This window comes from Anastrepha obliqua, chromosome 2, assembly GCF_027943255.1.
Source record: "Anastrepha obliqua isolate idAnaObli1 chromosome 2, idAnaObli1_1.0, whole genome shotgun sequence".
Taxonomy (NCBI): Eukaryota; Metazoa; Arthropoda; class Insecta; order Diptera; family Tephritidae; genus Anastrepha; species Anastrepha obliqua.
The window spans coordinates 126,091,758-126,112,504 of record NC_072893.1 but is presented as its reverse complement, the minus strand read 5'-3'; the positions used below and the strand labels follow the sequence as shown (position 1 = coordinate 126,112,504).

The following is a 20,747-nucleotide window of genomic DNA, read 5'->3' as shown; positions in this document are numbered from 1 at the left end:
GTGTGTGAAAGTGCAAAACCACACAATGGTGAAAATGGCTACAATCGAGTATATTTATTTATAAAAAAAAAATATATTTGAAAAAAGGAGTGAATCCTTTGCTATCTTTGTATGCTGAGGTATTTGCGTTAAAAACAATAAATTCAAAATTCATACATTTCTATGTAAATATGGCGCTACTTTTTCAGGTGGTTTCGTTTAAATTTGGCTAGCATTGCTGCAACTAGCGGGCAATTTACGCAATTTAGGCAGTTTGTGCCAGCTTGCAGAACTGAGTAAACGCAGTTGTGAGCAAGCAACTATTGACCCATTTTTAGTGGGCTGATCTGAAGCGATGCAAATGGGCCAGTAAACTGGAGTGTGAAGCAGCAGAGTGCAGCTGAGACGAAAAAGCAGCTAATGGCTGAGCATACTTTTTCTCCACTTCACTCTACCCACTTACGCACGCTTATCCTAAACTCGTTTGTAATAGTATGCATTTCCTAGGACGAAATAAATTCATTGAAGTTTAGGCTTAATCTCAAGCCTAAGCTATAAGCAGCTATAACTTCAGTAGCTATAGTATCTCTGTTTATTTCTGAAACTACCGCATTATTTGCACTTTCATATGCACAAAAACTTTTCTATCGCTCGTAATGCGATAATGCTAATCGGCCTGCAGCAGTTCCATTAAACTCCCCCCCTACCACTTATATACTCCCTACTCCCTACAGAAAAGCATGCAGCTGATTAAATGATTGATTAACTGCTACCTTCTACCTGAGTCGTTAAATTGTTTGATATTTCCCTGCTTCACTGACAGGGTAAATCTAGCACTCTGCTTACAGCCTTAAACTGTATACATCTTCTAATATCTAAGAAAACTGGCGGCTGCGAAATTCTCAGCCAAACTAAAGTTATAGCCTAAACAGATGGCGGCGTTAATCGGGAGTATCAGCGCAGTTAATTCTGATAAAAGTTGCAAAAACTAAAATTAGTGAACAGCTGATTTGTTTATTGGTTAGATTTTTTTAGCAAAAGATGGACCGAAGGCATCAAATACGACCCTTTTATTAATTTGTTGAAAAAAATTTTAAATTGCAATTTCTGAAAACGGCACCGAAATAGCAAAGCAATGAAAGTAATTTCGAATGTATTAGTGGAAACTAGCATTGCTTCCTCCTTCCTTGCTAGCATCCTTCTTGATCTTCTCTTCTAAAGTTTCATTATTTTTCATTTACAATAGAAATTAATTGCGATTTTTCGGCAATGTTGCCAACGAAAATTCCCCTAATCCGGCTAAATTATAAGAATTAAGTCTAATTAATTCGTTTGATTAATGCCACCATCTGTCTAAGCTATTAAATGCACTATTTTAAAGTCAAGTCTCGTGCATAGTAGTAAATAATATTTTATTGCATTGTCCAAACTATAAGTTTGAATTCGAAATCACTTCTAACTGCTAGCTGTACGAGTATACTTCATTTTCTAACAGGCGGGTTTTTTTCGTGTTTTTTTCTTTTTCCCGCGCATTTGCATGTACGCTTAAATTTTGTATGGAAAGTACGTCTAGTTTTATCTGCACTTATTGCCGCATACAAAATTTAAGCGCAGTTAACCTGCACTTATAGAAATCACACCCTGTTAACATTGCCTTAAATGGCAACTAATTACTTTGTAGTTGGTCTGCAGGCGAATCTAGCTCTTCTTTGATAAGCGTCAAGCAGTCACGTAAATGATCCCTATGCTCTAGTCCAGTCGGATAATCTGTGCCCTGCCGACCTAATCTGCCTCCTCCTGCCTGCTCATTTAGCGGCACTGTTAGTGCAGTTACAGTTAGATTTTGTAGTATTTGTGGTGGAGGAAATGTTGATATATCAATCATCTCTGATTGAAGCGGTAATTGATCAAGTAAATCCGCATCACTTTCACTTGTTGGTATTTCAAGTGCTAATTCCTGTTTAATATTGTCCCATTCCATAATATTATATTGGTTTTTTTCGTCTTTGTTTTCGTCTTTGTTGGCTCTATTTGTGTCACCGTCTTTATTCGTCTCGTTTGTCTCCGTTTTCGCTTTCCTTCTCGTCCTCTTAACTGTTTTCTGGCCTGCCACCTTCTTATCGCCACTTTTCTTGGATGCGGGTACTCTCTTAGGTTTATTATGAATTTCAATATGTTTGCCCAAATGATCATTGCGACTGAAACTCTTATCGCATATCGGGCAGACATGCAGCCTTTCGTTTGTATGTTTGTTGGTGACATGTCGCCTCAAATCTGACCTATGATAAAATTGTTTTGCACAATGATTACACTTAAAGGCTCCGATTGCCCCATGTCGCGAGACGTGTATTTCATAGGTTTCCAAAGTTTGGTAGCGTTTGCCGCATTTGGCGCAGCGGTATGGGTACTCACCAAAGTGGAAGCTCTTGATGTGTTGAGTTACGTAGCAAGGTTTGCTGAAATCCTTATTGCACTCCAGGCATTTAATGCGACCATTTGGCAGCGTGACAGTGGGTGGCTTAGTGGTACACGTTGGGGACTCACGCTGACGTTTCGCGGTAGACCGTCCACATCCTTTTTTGGTAGTGGAGGCAGCTTTCCGTGCTTTCTTAGTTTTGATGGTGTCAGTACTACATCCAGGAATGTTGTCACTGTCGAGTTCATCTGTGGTAGAAGCCAATTCATGTGTGATCGAATCGCATTCGATATCAGTAGGAGGCGTTTCGGCAATTGGTAATAATTCAGGTGAACTTTGTTGGCTCGATGATGGTAACGAATAGAATGTCTGTTCTAATAGTGGCGAATGCAGAATCTGCACTATTTTCCCTCCCTCGGCAGTAAGCACCTGCTGTGTCTGCGATCCATTAAAAGAATCCAATGTGCTTAGTGAAAAAATGCCGGAGCTGCTTTCGCTACTTCCACTATTGTCAGTCGTAATAATTTCGCCGCTGAAATCCATCACCGGCGATCCATTACCAATAGTAGTGTGATATTTCATTATGGGTTCCAGCGGGACTAGCTCCGACACCTGCTGCAGCTGCTGGTAGGATTGAGTGGTGGGCAGCGGCTGCTGCAGCTGCGGCGGCGGCAGCAGCTGCTGCGTGGTGAGTGAATTGATGGTGCCCAGCTGCGACTGGATGCTGGTACTGTTGGGAAGCATATTGAGAATGGACGGTAGTACCAGGCGCTCCTGGTATGGCTGCGCTGGTTGCTGGATGTCCTGAATGTGGTGGTGGGGGTGGCTGTGCAGCATAGGGATGTTGTCCATATTGACTGTAGTAGCTATGCTGGTGTTGATGGACTGCTGCGGCGGCAGCAGCTGCATACTGTTGTTGAGCAGCTGCGGCGTGTTGATACCCAAAGGTATGAGGTTGTATTGATCCGTTATACTGGCTGGCAAAGTGACTGGCGCTGGCGGCTGTATGGGAGAGAAAATGGTGTCCACCATTGCTTGTGGTTGCTGCTGCAGCTCCTGGCATTGCTGGTGGTGGGAGGTAGTAAGGAGGGATTGCGCTGGCATGTTGTGTTCCAGGCTGAGAATGGGCGTGCTGCTGTGAAAGGAGCCCTCTCGCCCCAATTCCCCCACCAGTCGATGTTGAGAAAGCTCCAATCGTTCCACATGTACCAGATCCCCCTGCACTTGACTCTGGTATTGAATCTGCCCTTCCACTTGCGCTGGCACTGCTGCAGTCGCTACTGCCGTCTCTGCCGACTGTTGCGGCGAGGCCATGTTCGTTTGAGAGCGCTGCTGCTCCCCCGACAACGTTGTGTTCAGGTCCGTGCTCGTGTCCTCCTTGGGCTCGTTCTTTATGATAGTTTTTCCTGGCAAGAAGTACAGCAGGCCCCCCATTAAGGGTGCCGGAAATGGTGGGTTTATTTTGGTTGAGGGACCTGCTAATCCGTTTGGGTGACCGTTCAAGACGGTTTGTGTGTTATTTGGTGAGGTTCCAGCCACACTCATGTGACTTGGTGCTTGCTGCGGGGATTGATTATTCGTAGGCGATGCTAAAAATTGCTGTTGCTGCTGTGCCTGGTAGCCGCTTGTGTTTATCCCATAAGAGATACCATTCATCTGCGCCTGCTGTGTTTGTTGCGTCGGCGATGGTGAAGCGGAATATTGCGACATGTGACCCATACTCGCAGCTCCTTGTGGAAAGTCCAGCGGACTTCTGGACGTTTCGGGTGGCTGCACCGGCGCAGGTGGCTGCTGTTGTTGAGCGGCAGCGGCAGCTGCAGCAGCCGCAGCGGCGGCTTTGCTATTATTGCGTCGGCTGTGTGGCTTGGTAGTTGTGACTTGGCCACGTTGCGGATGATGATGCGCAGAAATAGGAAGCGTAGACGGATCTGGTTTTCCACTCGATTTTACCGCGTTCTTATGCAATGTTGTATTGTAGTGGCGCTTGAGATGACCCGAACTTGTGAACCACTTATTGCAAGCGGGGCAATAGTAGTTCTTCGGACGACGCGCCTCATTCGATTTCCAGGTGGCTGATTTTGCAGGTAATCTGCCGGAATTGGTTAATGTAGTTGTAGTCGTAGGAAACTCAGCTGGGCTTGAAGCTAATTGCTGCTGCTGTTGCTGTTGAACGGGAGGCGGAACTTGTTGGCACATATCAGCGTTCATATTTGGAGCAAACGGCTCTGATTTTATCAAGCCATATTCCTGCTTAATCGGCATACCAGCATTGACATTCGGACCGCCACCGCCAGGTACTTGATACGGTGACTGCTTGGGCGAGTAGTAGGCCGTTTGATTGGCATGTGGTGGCTTGTTATTCGAGTCCGATTGCTGTTGAACTGGCAGCGGTTGCGGTTGTGGTTGCGGCTGCTGTTGCTGTTGCTGCTGCATATAGGACCCTAAGCACTCCTGCACAACACCATTGGGTATATGTGTTTGTTCCCAGGCGGGCAAGGCGCGTTGTTGCATGCTGTGCATGGAGTTCAGCGGATCGCTGGCACCCACCGCATCATGCACTTGCTGCGATTGATGAAGTGTCGATGGCATAATGCCTGCTGCGGGCGGGTATATCAATTTTTGCGAGTCCAAGTCGAGCAGTTCGCCCGCATTACCACCCTGGCTTTGCTGTCCAATAGACTGCTGCTGAGAGCCCGATGACAACTCCTCTTTGATGTATGGCGAGCTCGAGTAACCGCTGCTGCCGTAAGGCGAGGCGCCGTGCACATTAGCAATGTGCTCTTGTAACTCATTATCGGTGGCACAAATGATGCCACACTTCTTGCACTGTAGCTTGCAGCCACCGCCGGGCGAACCAGCAGTAGAGCTGCTGCTCAGCTGAAGATGGGCCGATGTTGATGTTGGACTGCTGGAGCTGACTATGCCTGGGCTTAGAGAACTTGTAGTCGTTGAAACTGTTGCGTTGCTTTGGGGTAAGGGCAATGTCCCGCTACCGTTTGAAGCGATTTCCGTCGTGCCATTTCGAGAAGCGTCATTTCCATGACTCCCGCCAGGGTTGCATGATGTAGACGGATTGGGGTACGGAGTATAGCGCACACCATTGACAATTGAGTTGGCTGCGCCGTTAAAGTCGCTACTATTGCTATTCTTCCCAGCGTACATGAATCCGTAATCAGCAGCAGAGCCAATTTGTTGTTGATGCTGCTGCTGCTGTTGCTGTTGGTGTTGCTGCTGCTGATAATATTGATCGAAGTTGTTTATATAACTATGATAAGGAGCGACAGCTTGGTGCTGCATATCCGGTTGGACACCAGGAGTCCCGTAAATGCCACCGCCATACATGGGAGGCAGTGAAACGCCAGTATTGGGCGTCATTGCTAGCGAGGAATACATTCCATAAGAATTATTAGTCAATTGAGGTTGTTGTTGTTGTTGTTGCTGCTGCTGCTGTAGCTGTTCGCTGCTACCACTTTGGTGATTATTAGTAAGCGGTTGCGGTGTACCGGGCTGATTATCGCTCGAGTCGGCGGCGGCACTAATGGTATTGTTGCCGCTATTCGAACCCGGTGCGCCGCCATCACCAGCGCTACTTCCGTTCGAATGCGGCCCATTGGAACCAACCACCTCTACGTTGCCGCTATTATCGGTACTGCCGCCGCATCCACCACCGGCGTCTGCCGCATTCAAAGGCGACATCTCCCGTTTCACTTCAGCCATCAACTACATAAGAGGGACGTTTTTGTTTTTATATTTCTGTATGGTTATTGGTATGGAGCTATAAAATATGTATGTGCTTAATTTACAGATAGGTAGAACCTAACCTGATATGGACGCGACATAAGCAAAAGAGTCGACTTTTTTTTTTTGTAATTTTAAAACGACCGTTTTGCTTATTGATGCTGGTCGTAAGCGAAAAAATTTGCGCGTCAAGAGAAGAGATGCGTCAATTTTCTTTCGTTTGCTGCTACTTCTGCACGACTTCTTTCTTACGAATTTTACAATCGTTCGAATATTTCGTTTAGCCTCTCGTGTTGCTGAATCGTCGTTGTCGGTTAATGTCTCACAATTGTGTCGCTGCTGCTTTCGAAGAACTGTAAAATGAAACGAAAAAAAGGAATGTTGAGTCAAAAATGTGCAATGTTGAAAAAATTGAATGATGACTAAGTGCTTTTTCGCATAAAAATAAATAAAAATTAATGTCTGCGCAGATACCAAAACTCTAAAGGTATTTAAAAGCAAGTAAATGCATACACGCAAACATAGTTGCGTCGGCGCAAAGGTACGACGCAAATTTGTTGGTATGATATGTATGTGTGTGCATTGTACATTTATATGGATATGTAAAGGTATTAATTGAAAGCATAAGCCGGCAATGCAAGTCTTTGCAGTGGCAATAACAACAAATAAGGTGAACAAATATAGTTACGGTTGAATATTTGGATTTTTACTGCTTACTGTAAAATAAAAAAATAAAAAATTAAAAAAAAAATAAAAAACAAAAAAAACTTAAATTAAAATTTCTTTCTTAATTACAAAAAACGAAGCCGATTTTAGGGGTTAGAGTTAATTTGGCTGCCTTAGCAGGGTTGTGCCAATGCCCACTATTTTAATAACACATTTTCTTTAAAAAGAGATAAAGTGCCTTTAGGCGAAATTTTTATATCCCGATATTTAAAAACTTCTTACACTCAAGGGGCTAATTCTAGCAAATTATGCAACTTCTCTACCCAAAGAGGTGTCTATAGCTTTTTAAATCAGCTTTTTTAATATGCCCCTTCTAGCCTTTCCCCATTGCATACAAAGCTTAAACTTTGATTCTTCCTGAGCGTGTAAAGCTGAAATTAGTGGTGCCTATGCGTATTTTTATGACAAAAGGCAAATGTTTTTTTTTTAATTCCAGCTTTACTCAATTGCCTCAGCGATATTTTCCATCGCCCATGTTTATCAATGCTTTGTTTTGCTTCTCTGTTTGTTTTGTCTTTTTCTTCGCGTTGCCGCGTTCCTATGCTTAATATTTGAATGGAAAATATGTTTTGTGTGGTATATTTGGAAGAATATTATTCAAAATCGGAGAAAAAATAAGGTGCCACCATTATTCTCTCACAGCTCTCAATTTACGTAAAATACATAATTTAGGAATATGAAACCTACAGCTCTCTATATTTTCTAAGTTAAGTGGAGCTTATGCTAACCAGAAACACATGTTGACGGTATGGTGGTAGGTTGGCTTAAGTTATGTAAAATTATATGCATCTTCGATTCGCCAAGCGTTCCCAAGTAACGAATAAACGAAGCAACTGGTATAAATAAACTTTATTGGTATCGATAGAAAAGAGCTGCCAAAAACTAACTTTGTTTGTGAAAATAGTGAGTTAGGCCAATTTTATGAGGTACCGCGAATCTTGCTCGATAACTTTGTTAATGCTTTCACATGCAAAATTTTCCTTAAGTGAGCAGAGCCCAGATTTGGCGAGTAGAGAAGTAGAAAATCGAAGGCGCCTTATGTTTAAGTCTTGGCTAACAGAGCTACAAGATGAGTAGGGACTGCGTTGATTTTTTTTTTTATAACCAATTTTTGCCGGTCTCTGTTGCAAGCAAACCGCTGTGATATTCCTTATCACGTCGTCAGCTCAGATGATTCCTTTAAATTCGCTGAGATCGAATTCGGTCCTTACCTTTCGGAGTCCATTTTTGTTAAATTTAAGTGCAAACTTAAATTAATTTCAATTCCAACAGTTTTCAAATATTCCTAGTCCGTCGCCCGCTCAGCTGTTATATGGTTTTAAGTCCACAAAAATCTCGAAATACGTTTAAAACGCTTAAACCACTTTTCAAGCACCTTTTCAGAATCTTAGTCAGTTTATTGTCTTTGATAGTTTTTTTCCAAACTTTTAAGTTGAATGTCTTGAATATTTTTCACAAAACTAGTCACATTATTTACTCTGATATTTTTTATCAAAACTTTTAAGTTTTAATGTGTAATATTTTCCTTTAAAAATTCTTCGTACTCTAAATAAATTCCTTTTTTTTTCAAAACTAGTCAGTTTATTGACTTTAATATTTTCTTCTTTTTTTTCAGAACTCTTCACTTTGATATCTGTTATATTTTTTTTTTCAAAACTCTTCACTTTGAAGCTTTAATATTTTTTTCAAAACTCTTCACTTTGATGTCTGAAATTTTTTTTTAAACTCTTCACTTTGAAATCTTCAATATTTTTTTATGTAAACTCCTATGTTAAAATGATGTTGGGCTAGACTTATTCGTATATTTATTATTTACGATAAATTTAGCTTCCGTTAGATTGCTTACTCGCGACTACGCTGTGCTCACGTCGACCGCTTGTTAAGTGATGTCCAAGTGCTAGAACTTGCACCTTTATGTAGGGCTCTTTGCGTGGGTCGACGGTCAGCCAATTCTCTGCTTTTGCCTTGCAACGACTCCACCACAATAACAAAGTAGCAGCAAACAACACAGATCAGCTGATTGGCTTGTGTACGCCAATACGTTTAGACGAAGCTGTTATCAAATCAGCTGCAGATTTACCACAAAAACAAAAATATGTATGTAGATGCACACGATGTTTTCTAGTTTAGAGTTTGTTTTGTCGTTTCTATCACTCGTCCTGTTTGTACTGCTGCATGCACATACATTTATACGTGTGTGTGAGTAACTGCAAACGATCTAGGATAACCACCAACTCTCGTCGGCAATACCGACAGCAGCAAGTAACTCGTTTCTCCGAAGCCGCACTCACCTACATGAAATTGTAGCTGCACTCTTGGCCGGCTTCTTTTCTCTAATATGCCGTGTGTATAGGTGTGTATGCAGTTATGTCTCTCGCGTCAAGCAAAGTAAATGACATGCGTTCCTGCACTATGTATGTGTGTATGTGCGACGCTCGTTAAAGTAAGCCCGAGTAGTAAGTCGTTGGCGTGTTCGTGAGATTTTTCGCATGTTCGTTTAGCAGCAAGGATCTTTATTTGCCGTTGCCTTGTGCGCTTTTTGTGCTTCGTTAGCTGTGTTGATCTTGACTTGGAGGAAAAGAGAGCTGTACGATATGCGAGAGCGAGTAGGATGTATAATACAATATCCTTCCATGCACCGACTAATTTCTTTTAATTAAGAAATGCTGCCTCTGCTTCGTTTAGCATTATTTTGCAGTCGCCGTCACATATAAGCGTGCATTTAGCACATGCGCTTCTGCAATACATACATACATACATTTGTGTGTGCATACATGCATATATACATAGCTATACGTGTACCTACCTACATACATATATATGCAGATATCTATAAGTAAGTTTGTCTTCTTTACTCACGTCGCAAAATGTTTGTTACCATAACGCACCCACTACTTCCCCTGCTACGCTTGGAGCCAACAAATTTTCGCTGTTTTAGGCGAAAAAAAACTATCTTCTTCCTGTTCTACTTTCTGTGTGTGTATATGTGTGCGTGTGTGTTTTTTTCTTATTGCTCGCATTGTTGGCGCTTCCGTGCGCTATTGCTCGCTACTCTTCCCCTCCTTTTTTGTTTTGTTTTTGTTCTATTGCAGTATCGCATAATTATTTCTTTGGCTTTTAATTTTGTTTTTGCATTTGCTGAAAGTATCTTTTCATCCTTTTCTACATACTTTAGCACATGTTGCTTGTATGCTTAGCTCGTAAAACCTCGGCATGAGAGCTGTTGCTATTGTTATTGTTTTTTGAGGATTTTGTAGTTTTTTCCGCATGCCCGTTCCATTAATTACCTTTTGTGGCACGTACCCATTAAAAATTCCGACTTCTCGCGAAAAATATGCACACACCAACAAACATGTACAGATGTATCGCCATGAGTACTCTTAAGCGTTTATTGCGTTTTCGCCAAACGATCTTCCCACACTTTCATGGGTACTCACTTACATTCGTATTTATGTAGCGACTTTTGTATCATAAACCGTCTTTTTAATGCGAATTTTGCATGTGCTCAACTTAATTGCAATTGATTTGTTGTAAATAATCGCAAAAACTCATATATACATAAATATGTATGCATTTAATTTTAAGGTGATCAAGGTGATCTTCGAAATTTGCGAAACTTTGTTGAGCTGCGTTTTAAGCGCATAAGTTATGCTCCAGCAAAGTGTATGTACATATGTATGTGTTTTGATAATAATAAAAAATTTAACAGTTGTTTAATGATTCTGCAGACTCAGGGCATGACTTACAATAAGCTGGTATTTAATTATGCAGCAGCCTGATTCCGGCATTCGTTATCGCCCAAAACACCATTGCCAAAAATCTTTAAATGCATTTTTGCGATATTTTCGATTCTGACTACAAAAAATACTCTAGAAATCCCAATTTTTTAACAGATTTTAGCGATGAATAAAATGAAGTTTGGTTTTGGCAGATCATATAACTAAAACTAAGTTCCTTGCATATTTGAATATTAAATTTGGTCGAAATCTCAAATTTGTGTTTAAATACGAGTGTATTTCTGCCATGAAAAAATTCCTCGTAAAAAAGCCCCTGCCGATCGGAGTCGGCTTGAAACTGTAGGTCTCTCCACTTGTGGATGCACACCATAAATAGGAGGAGGAGCTCGGCCAAACAGCGAAAATGGATATAAGCGCCAATTATTAAATCAAATAAATATTTTAATTTTTCGCTTAAACAGCTATGTATGACTGGCGGCGAGAACAAGTTGGTGCTAAAAAAATAGCTCAACATAAAACCATAGTGAAATGATGTTTAGAGGTGTACTACCTAGCCGTTATTCGGCTCTGAGCAAATCTGACAGATATGCCGACGTCACTCATTTTGTGTTTCACTAATCTAAAGCTAAATTTTGTGAAACACAAAACGAATGACGTAGAATCCAAAGTTGCTCCAAAAAAATTGTTTTTTCACCATACCTAACGAGCAAACCTGGTATTTATCGTCCTTGACATAAAACAGATTATATTTATTTCGCCAATCCACCACTTCTTTGCTTGCTAACGGATTTCGTTGTTCACCACGAGGAAAATAGCGAACAACAACAGTTTTGTGATGAGCAAACAAATTTGTTTATAACGATTTTGACCACAAGCAACTTGATTGTGCCAGTGCTTCTAAGTATAAATAGGGATATTTGCTGAAAAGCAATGGAATAACTCTACATTATTATGCAACGTTAGATTGAAGCTAAATTTTTTGTTTCATACAATACTCGCTAGGTGGTAGGTGCATCGAAAGCAGCTGATCGTTCCCACGACAGTCGGTTGTACGTAACCGGAACGAACCGAACTTATATCCGGCTAAGATTGTCACCTCAGCAGTATTCCCCGTATATATGTATATGGGAAGTGTTTATGCTGCTACGACAACAACAACGACAACAAAGGAGCTGATATGAGATACCGATTGCTTAAAAGCGATCCCAAATTTAGGTCTAAGTAGACGATTTAAAATTTCAATGTGCGTTATATGCAAATTTTCTATTAAATTTAAAATTTTTTAATTGATTGGAGAAATTTGGTAGAAGAAAAAATAATTTCTACTTTTCACTCCATTTATAGAAATGTAATAGAATATAATTTGTTTAATTTGATTTTTATTTTCCACTTGACTGTAAAAAATTTTGGAATAAATATTCAAATAATTCAATCAAATTCTGATTTTGTTATTTATTGAGTTTTCATTTATTAAATTTTTCAGCATACAAAATAAAATTTTTGCGCATAGTTTAAACGTATGCCCGTATCAGCTGACACAATGAAACTAATGAGAACCCGATGTAAATGAATTCTCACCACCGTTCCGATCCGTAGTATCGTAGATCGTTTTTTCATCGTATTAGCTGATACGGGCATACGGGCGTACGATTACGTTGCTGAGTGTGATCACCATTAGTATCATTGATTTGAGATTTGCACTTCGACCTCATTGTCTTTTGTGTCCTCTACTCATCACAATGCCTCATCCAGACCCAGTATCCTTATTGCACTCAGGATACAACAAGGTTGCATTGAGCGTATGTGCCTTTCTTCTCGCTGCAATTGGCTGAGATGTCTCAACTTAGTATGAAAGATATTAATGAATACGACAATTTTATTAATTAAAAATTTTTTTTATTTGTTTATTTTTCTTTTTGTCTTTTAGTTTTTTATATGAAACATACAAATCTTTTGGTAGTTATAACATTAGCTTAATTTTAAATATTATTGAGTGTTTGACCGAGATCCCCCTCCTATTTGTGGTGTGCGGCTTAATGTTGCTCCAAAAATGGATTGACCTTCAGCTTTAATACGATTCAGAACGGCAAATTATTTTTTATGAAAAGCTTTTTCATGGCAGAAATAAACTTGGAGAAACTTGACCTCTATTAGAAAAAAAGTTTCTATCATTTTATGTTTCATGCGCGGAGATTCGCCCTTACGCACTTCCGAATGGTAGTCACGTACCAACCCATTCGGCTACGGCGGCCGCTGAGTGTTTATTCTAATATTTTACAGCTATCTTGAACACGCTCCCATTTCTACAACGCTCATTTTTCTTGTGGTTATGTAATTTTTTTTTTTGCAAAACTTAGCATCGGCACAATTTTTCATTAACTATATTTAACATTTAGGCGGCCGCCGTAGCCGAATGGGTTGGTGCGTGACTACCATTCGGAATTCACAGAGGGAACGTAGGTTCGAATCTCGGTGAAACACCAAAATTAGGAAAAACATATTTCTAATAGCGGTCGCCCCTCGGCAGGCAATGGCAAACCTCCGAGTGTATTTCTGCCATGAAAAAGTTCCTCGTAAAAAACCTCCTGCCGTTCGGAGTCGGCTTGAAACTGTAGGTCTCTCCGCTTGTGGAAAAGCATCAAGATGCACACCATAAATAGGAGGAGGAGCTCGGCCAAACACCCAAAAAGGGTGTACGCGCCAATTATATATATATTTAACATTTTTCTTCAACTACATCAGCGACACCTTCGTGGGATATTTTTGGCGAAAAAAGCCAGGGTCGCGTTTAACACGTTTCAAATGGGTTTGAGCGTGACTATCATTCAGTGGGTCCAATTTCAAAGTTCATTGTCGGCATGAAATATCAATTTATAGAACAAAAGTGTTGCAATAGCGGTCACTGCTCGCCAGGCAATGGTTTGCCTACTATGGAAAAATCTTCATAGAAAGAACATCTCCCATTCGGAGTCGGCATAAAACTGTAGATTCCTCCAGCTTTTGACTTTGTATGGCATCATGAAGAAGAGGCTGAAGCAAGCACCTATTATAGGATGCATAGGGCTTCATAAGGCAGAAAATATAAAAAAAAACAACCAGAATTTCTAGCAACTTCCGACCTGCACTTTATTATACTAAAATTTAATGGGCTATAAAACTATGTCCCCGCTTTTTGATTTAATTCTGAACAAAAAGTTTGAAATGTTTCCAATTTTTCTTATTTACGTTTAAAATTCGGATTTATATGATTTTTTGTTAGCTGCATTAGACATAATTTTTTAAAAATAAATGAACATTTAAAAATAAGAAAACTAGTTAAAACTGTTCAACATGTTGAGGTGCTATATTTTTTTCGCAGATTCAAGCGAGCGTATTGTGTAAAAGGCTGAAGCCAACCAGCAACCAACTGATTGGACCTTATCAGTGTAGCTTTAGACCTGGAAAATCTACAATTGATCAGATATTCGTAAAGACTGGAATTCGGAAAAGACATTATCAGCCTTAGCAACCGTGCTGCTAGTTCTGCCTTTTCCATACTGGATAAAGAAGCAAAGTGAATCGGTCTCGTGGGAACGAAGACAAAAGGAAGTATCTCCCATCATTAAACAAACAATCGGCGCACTCGCAAATCGGCATTCACGGCACTGTTGACTGATTTCGAGGTTGAAAGTGACTTAATTTTCTAGGAACCAGCATTAACACCGATAACAAAGTCAGCCTTGAAATCCAAAGGAGAATCACTCTTGCCAAAAAGGGCTGCTTTGAACCAAGCAGGCAAATAAGTGGTAAAGTCTGCTCTTGACGTACAAAACTAACATTTTATAAGGGCACTCATCAAGCCCACTCTACCCGTCATTCAAAATATTTTTGTTTTTTAGTAAGAAATTATACAAAAACAAAATTGGATGATTAATTTTGCGCCACGTTTTGTTGAACCCAATAAAAATGGCTTAGATAATTTATTACTACTTTTGTGCTGTGACTCTCTTTACAAAACTATTAGTTCTTTTCACCTATTCAAAACATACCAATTATGATAAAATATCAATTGTAGCCGCCATGAATTTCGTGAATAGACCTGTTCGTATAGATGAGTTAAAAATTGATAAAACCATATCACAAAAGGCGTTTTTCTACGTTTAGCACTTTTGAAATATATCATGAAATGCGAACAGCCTGTACTGAAGTATGCAACGGACAGAGAGTACTCACATTGCGCGCCGCAAAGTTACTATAAAAGAATAGCAACAAACAACTGGCAGAGAATCGCATTTGTCAAGCTCAATGCACTCGCAGCAGGGGTGGTTCTCTATGTCGTGCATAATTGCAGAATAGTCGTAAATGGAAAAATCCTTTACTAAATAAGAAGTGATACAAGAATTGCAGCGGCCTTAAAAGAAACAACAATAAACTGCCTGCAAAAAGGTCGCTTTTGCCTTCCTACACTTCGTTGCAAGAAAATATGCACACGTGGCTACAGGTGCAGCACTTTTTGCAGGTATTGCACATATTTTAGTCAGTAGTTGTTTGGATTAGATAATTTTGCGATTTGTGCTATTCATGCACCTTGCAAGGGTTTTGCAAGCCACAGAAAATCCTCCTTATAGTTCAATAAATTACTATTTCTTGAGCATTGAAAGAGTAGATGGCTAGCGGCGATTAGAATGGATATTCAATCCAGTTCTGTTGATAAAAATTCGTCGGAAAGTTTTTACCAAAATGCCATTCAAGTTTTTGAAATACTAAGCCTTTTCATATTGAAAACTTACTTTGCCTTGGCTTTGTTTTATCTTCATCGCCCAGCACTCGACTTACTCACATTTACAGCCGTTGAAAAATACTTAAGACCGATGCGTTGGCAATCGTATTCAAATTGATTGAGCAATCTTTATTATTTTTGTGTAGAACCATTCACGTCTATTATTTTTTTTAAATAATCGCATCGGTCATTCGTAAACACCAATTTTGAAAGACCCGCTGGAGGACTTCAGTCGGTACCTCATGAATAACTTTAGTAATATTGGCTTCCAATGCCTCAATCGAAGTTGGTTTAGACTTCACATACCTATAAATAAAAGTCCACTGGTGACAAATCTACTGGTCCGAGACGTGAGATGAATTGAAATTTAGTAAATCCATTGTTTCACGTTCTGTATTGCAAGCAGCGCGGTCTCGTTGGAACCAAATGTTGTGGAGACCACGGCCTTCAATTAGCGGCATCAAAAAATTGTTCATGGCGCAATAACATTCGTCATGCGCTGATACATTGGCGCCAACCTCGTCTTTCAAGAAATATGGGCCGATGATTGCTCCAGCCCACAAGCCGCACAAAACGGTTGTTTTCAATGGATGTTTTTAATGACTCTTCTTGAATGGCTTCGTGTGCCCAAACACGGCAATTTTGGTCATTGACGTAGCCATTAATCCAAAAATGGGTCTCATCGCTAAGTTGGCCTGAGCGCGCGATGAATACTTTTCACAGAGCGTCGATTTTCGTAATACAGTCGTACGATTTGGAAACGTTTTTGAGGCGTAAGTCTTTCCATGATGAAATGTCAATAAATACTGAAAAAATGATGTATTTAGTTTAACAGTAGTCGCGTGTGATCTGTCAAAAAACCTCTATTGGGAAAAGTACCGCCAATCTGATCACCCGTTATTTACTGTGTTCACATTTGACTATCTATTATTCCGCTTCGTTTTTAAGTATTTCTATCAAAGGAATTTCGCATTGCATTATTTTACAACATATAAAATTCAAAATTAAAAATTTTGTAAAGGAAAAAACCTCGAACTTCAAAAGCTCATATCTCGAAATTGGAGGCCAACTTCGAAAATCGTAGAAATCACTTTTTTACTTATGGCTCAATCTTTAGAAAAATTGGTTTGGTCCAAGGTGTTTAGTGAAGCTGCAAAATGGAAAAAAACTTGCTGCCATCAAAAGCCATTATTTTTGAACACCTTTTTTGTAAACTGATTATTCTCTGCCTCTTGAGGTAATTAATGGCTTGTCAAAGTAATAGAATTGTTTTACAACCAGTTGTCGCATCATCGAAGCAAAATTAAAAGAAATCGCCAGATTCCAGATGCAAATAAATTTTCATTTACTTTTTAATTATATTTATATATTTGACGTTGACATACTGACACCGAAAAACATGGCGAGTGAGTTAATTTGTCCGTACAGATTCTTTAAAACAAAAAACTCCTAAAATACAAATATTAGGCTGAGGAAAAAGAAATCCATTATTTTCTCAGATGGCTGTAGTGATCGATATCTCGTAAAATATCGATAAAATTTACAGTTTTCCTTTGATAAAGGCGAAAATGCAAGCCAGGCTGCTGAATGGCTGATTTTTGAATGGTGTTTATGGCGCCGATACTGTAACAGCTAATTAATTGCAATTTTGTCTTCGTCGATTCCGTTCAGGCATTTTTGATGTTAAAGAAAATGTCAACAATGTGGAAAATGTCGATAAAACCACAGAACTAATCGAAGTTGATCGGCATTTTAGTAGTCGTAGTCGTCCAGGAGCTAAAGATCGACCATAACATAACAGTAAAATAAAAAGTCTGGAGGTAATTTCGGCAGTAAAAAAATTTTATAATATAAAATCAATTTTTTGCAAGGAATCTCGAAGGGGTTTAAAAATATTCGGCAATCGCTAAAAAAATATCCTTAAAAATATAATGCCCTAATTTATTTTTTCACTCAAATGAGTAAAAATTTCCTATACCAAAAATTCAAGATATTTATAAGTTTACAATCTTTAATAAAAGAATTGAGAAAAAGATATGTAAATGCTTTCAAACATTAAGCGCTTAAAAATCGCTTAAAAAATGCACGCTTCTCACGCTCTCACCGCTCACACCAAGTGACAACGATCACGCGCGCTACAAGAACAACAACAGCAACATCACGCAACGGAATTTTTCTACGCATGCCGTCGCTATTAGCAGCTGCCGCCAACATTTGCAGCATACCGACCATTGTGGTTGTTGTTTTTTAATTAAAGTGATACATATATGCGCACATATGTACGCACATTCACATGCATGTGATAGCGAGAAAATCAACCCCACTACAGCTGTTGATATTGGCATTGGGCTGCCGCTCGCGCTGTACAACCAACCTACCCTCTTTTCGAAAAGCTATTTACCCAGCTAAGAATTAGATTGACAAAATTTATGAGAACCAGCGCTGTTAAGTTTTTGACAGTTGTAAAAATCATGAATCGATTGAAAATGGCTGAACAGATTTCAGAAGTATTATAATTCTTTGTAATTACATCCCCTCTCTCTGGATGAATCAACACTTTAACCAGCCTACCAATATCCCCTCTCTGAAGATCTTTTTGTGTTGCTAAAAAAAAATTGTCAAATGATTTCGGTTGCAGCGCTTAAATTTTTCTCTGAACTTGGTCAATATTCAAGCTATAAAAATAACTTTGCTCCTTTAGAAAGAGCATCCAAAATGTATTGAACAAATTTTTCACAAGCCGCGCTAAAAATATGAAAGATTTCTTATTATATTTGGTAGTCACGGGATATATAGTAAATAAATCACATTTGAGCAACCTAAAAAGAGCTGCAGAATTAGAAGTTTTTTTATGTATTAAGTTGGAGAAAAAGTAATCCATTATTTTCAAATGTCTATAAAATCACAGAAATAATCGAAATTGACCGGCTTGTTGGTAGTCACAGCATCGCCCAGGGGCTAAAGATCGCCCATAAAACAGTAAAATAAAAAGTCTGCAGGTAATTTCGGAAGTCTAAAAAAGTTTATAAAAATGCAAATGCAGGAGCTAAAGATCGGCCATGAAATAGTTTTAAATCATACGTAAAAATAATGGACTTGTTTATTATCGACAAAATATTTCCTATTTCTAAACTCCTTCAGCTTATCATTCAACGCCGTTCATACGCACGTTTCTGCATAACAACGATTTGGTGAACGAATTACAATCAGCGCTTAGATCCAGTAGGAGCTGCACCACGGCACCATTCACAAAAGTGGCGAATGATATAGGACTAAACATAGACAAAAAACGTGTGACTTTGCTTACTTTAATTCAATTCAAAGCATTTGACTCTGTAGATCACGAATTTTTAACCTTGAAATTTTAATTTTTTTTTAATTTTTCAAATAAACTCTTGTAGAAACATGTCTCAGTGACCGATTACAAGCAGTAAGTGCCGGTAAAACCATATCCAACTTCTTACCTATAACCCGAGGTGTTCATATCCAACGTTCAATTTTTGGCACTCTTTTGTTTCTCTTGCATGTTAATGATTTGCTGAAGCTTAAATGTTTAGTGTTACTTCAAATCAATCATTACTACTCAAGGACCCAGATATCTCAAAGATCGATTTATGTTTTCAAAATCTCGCGGTTCGCTAAACTTAGTCCTGATGAAATATAGTTATTTGGTGACTTAACCTCTCTGTCCATCTTTGGAATAATTAAGTCCTAAAATTTGAATGTATAAAAGAGAATCTGTGCTTCAGACATGAATTGCTCGTTACTTTGCAAATATTGCTGAATATACTCTCAAATAAGTTCCCACTCTTTCAATAAATTTCAATTAATCTTTATTGGGAAGAGATGATTTTGGCTCCACTTGGCGTGCCCAATTGTCGCCGGTTTGCACGAGAAAGAAACGACTGGTGCGCTTTGTTAAACTCGGCCAAAGTCACTTAAGCTGTTAGTGCGCTAAATAAGAAGAAGAATCCCTACTACTATTTTTTTACCTTTTCTTTAATGCCTTTCTACAACTTCGATGTTTTTACTACTAACTATAATTTCGATTTTAATTGTATTGTTAATTTTTCTTGCATTCAGGATATAAATAATGTAAGCCATTAATAAGGACAATAATTGACAAAAAATAACTTATGGTTGTACCTATATCTGACTTAATAAAATAAATAAATCAACAGCCTGGGACTCACTTCTTCGCAGCCTTTAAAATAAGCTGTGCCTCATAAGAGAGCACCACTTAAAGGCCTTTTAATGAAACCTTATTAATATTATTAAACTACTGCGCACTGCGACCAAAAGAGATTTATTGTGCAAAGTCTGCTGAAGCACTCTATATTTTAAGGATTTTTAAAAATTTTAGCACATTCTGGGGTTTATTGTTCCATCATTTATATGGATGCACGGCGATACCACCAAAGTGGTGTAGCTGTTTTCTGCCTAGTGCAGGACATTTACAAAAAACGTGTTCTGAATTTTCAGTGTCCATTACACAGAACCGGCAGCCTCAAGAAAACCAATTTTGCTTAAGTCGTATCTCAAGTCTTAAATCTTAAATCAAACACTAAAAAAGGGCTATTCATTTTTCAACATTTTTAAGCTTCAAAATTACACACATAAAAAGCATTGAGCCTTTAAAAAAGGTATTCACAAGATTTGCGTTACGGCCGCTGGATTTTTCAGCAATTAGACTTGACTTTATACGATTCCCGATCTCGGCTGTTAAACTTACCATCACTACAGAGTAGAAGAACACTTTTGTCGCATTCCTTTGTATTAAAAGTGCTAGCAAGTGAATTTTATTGTACTGATATCTTTACAAGATTAACTGTAAGGAGCTTTCGGCATTTTGACATATTTTATAGGCAATTGGAAAAATTCAATTAGCCCATTAAGCGAACTCAGTAATATTAAAGATTTCGAGCTAACATTTATTGAGGCGGTATTGGAAAACTTAGTGGTAAGTCATTTAAATGGCTGCGGCCGCTGTAAACGAATGGGTTGGTGCGTGACTACCGTTCATAGGTTCGAGCCTCCGTGCATGAAACTGCAAAATTAAAAAAAAAGTGTTTTCTAATAGCGATCGCCCCTCGGCAGGTAATGACAAACCTTCGAGTGCATTAAACGGCTTCTCATAAAAAAAAACCATTTGCCGTTTGGAGACGGCTTGAAATTATAGGTACCTCTATTTGTGAAACAGCATCAAGACGCAGGCCAAAAATAGGAAGAGAAGCTCGGCCAAATACTTAACAGAAGTGTACGCGCTAATTATTTATTTTTTAAGTCGTATAAAGAAACTCTAAATCCTACATATTTACAAGTGCATATCAAGTAAAAATATATATAATTTTATGCCCTTCATCAAAAGAATAACTAAAAAAGGTAAATAATA

At 39.0% G+C, this 20,747-nt stretch overlaps 1 protein-coding gene across 4 annotated transcripts in view; it reads right to left on the bottom strand.

Annotated features, from left to right (window-relative positions):
- Positions 1-20,747, bottom strand: part of LOC129237180 (neurogenic protein mastermind) — a 64,181-nt gene that overhangs the window by 33,084 nt on the left and 10,350 nt on the right. For 2 of the 4 annotated variants that reach the window (XM_054871689.1, XM_054871688.1), the window contains exons 2-3: positions 6,217-6,486; positions 35-6,115 (exon numbers count right to left, since the gene is read on the bottom strand). In XM_054871689.1, the coding sequence (XP_054727664.1) occupies positions 1,646-6,115; positions 6,217-6,234 (4,488 nt within the window). In that variant the 5' untranslated portion in view covers positions 6,235-6,486 and the 3' untranslated portion in view covers positions 35-1,645. Of the gene's footprint in view, positions 1-34; positions 6,149-6,216; positions 6,487-20,747 lie in introns of those variants that run through there. The other 2 variants (XM_054871691.1, XM_054871690.1) reach the window with 2 other exon arrangements.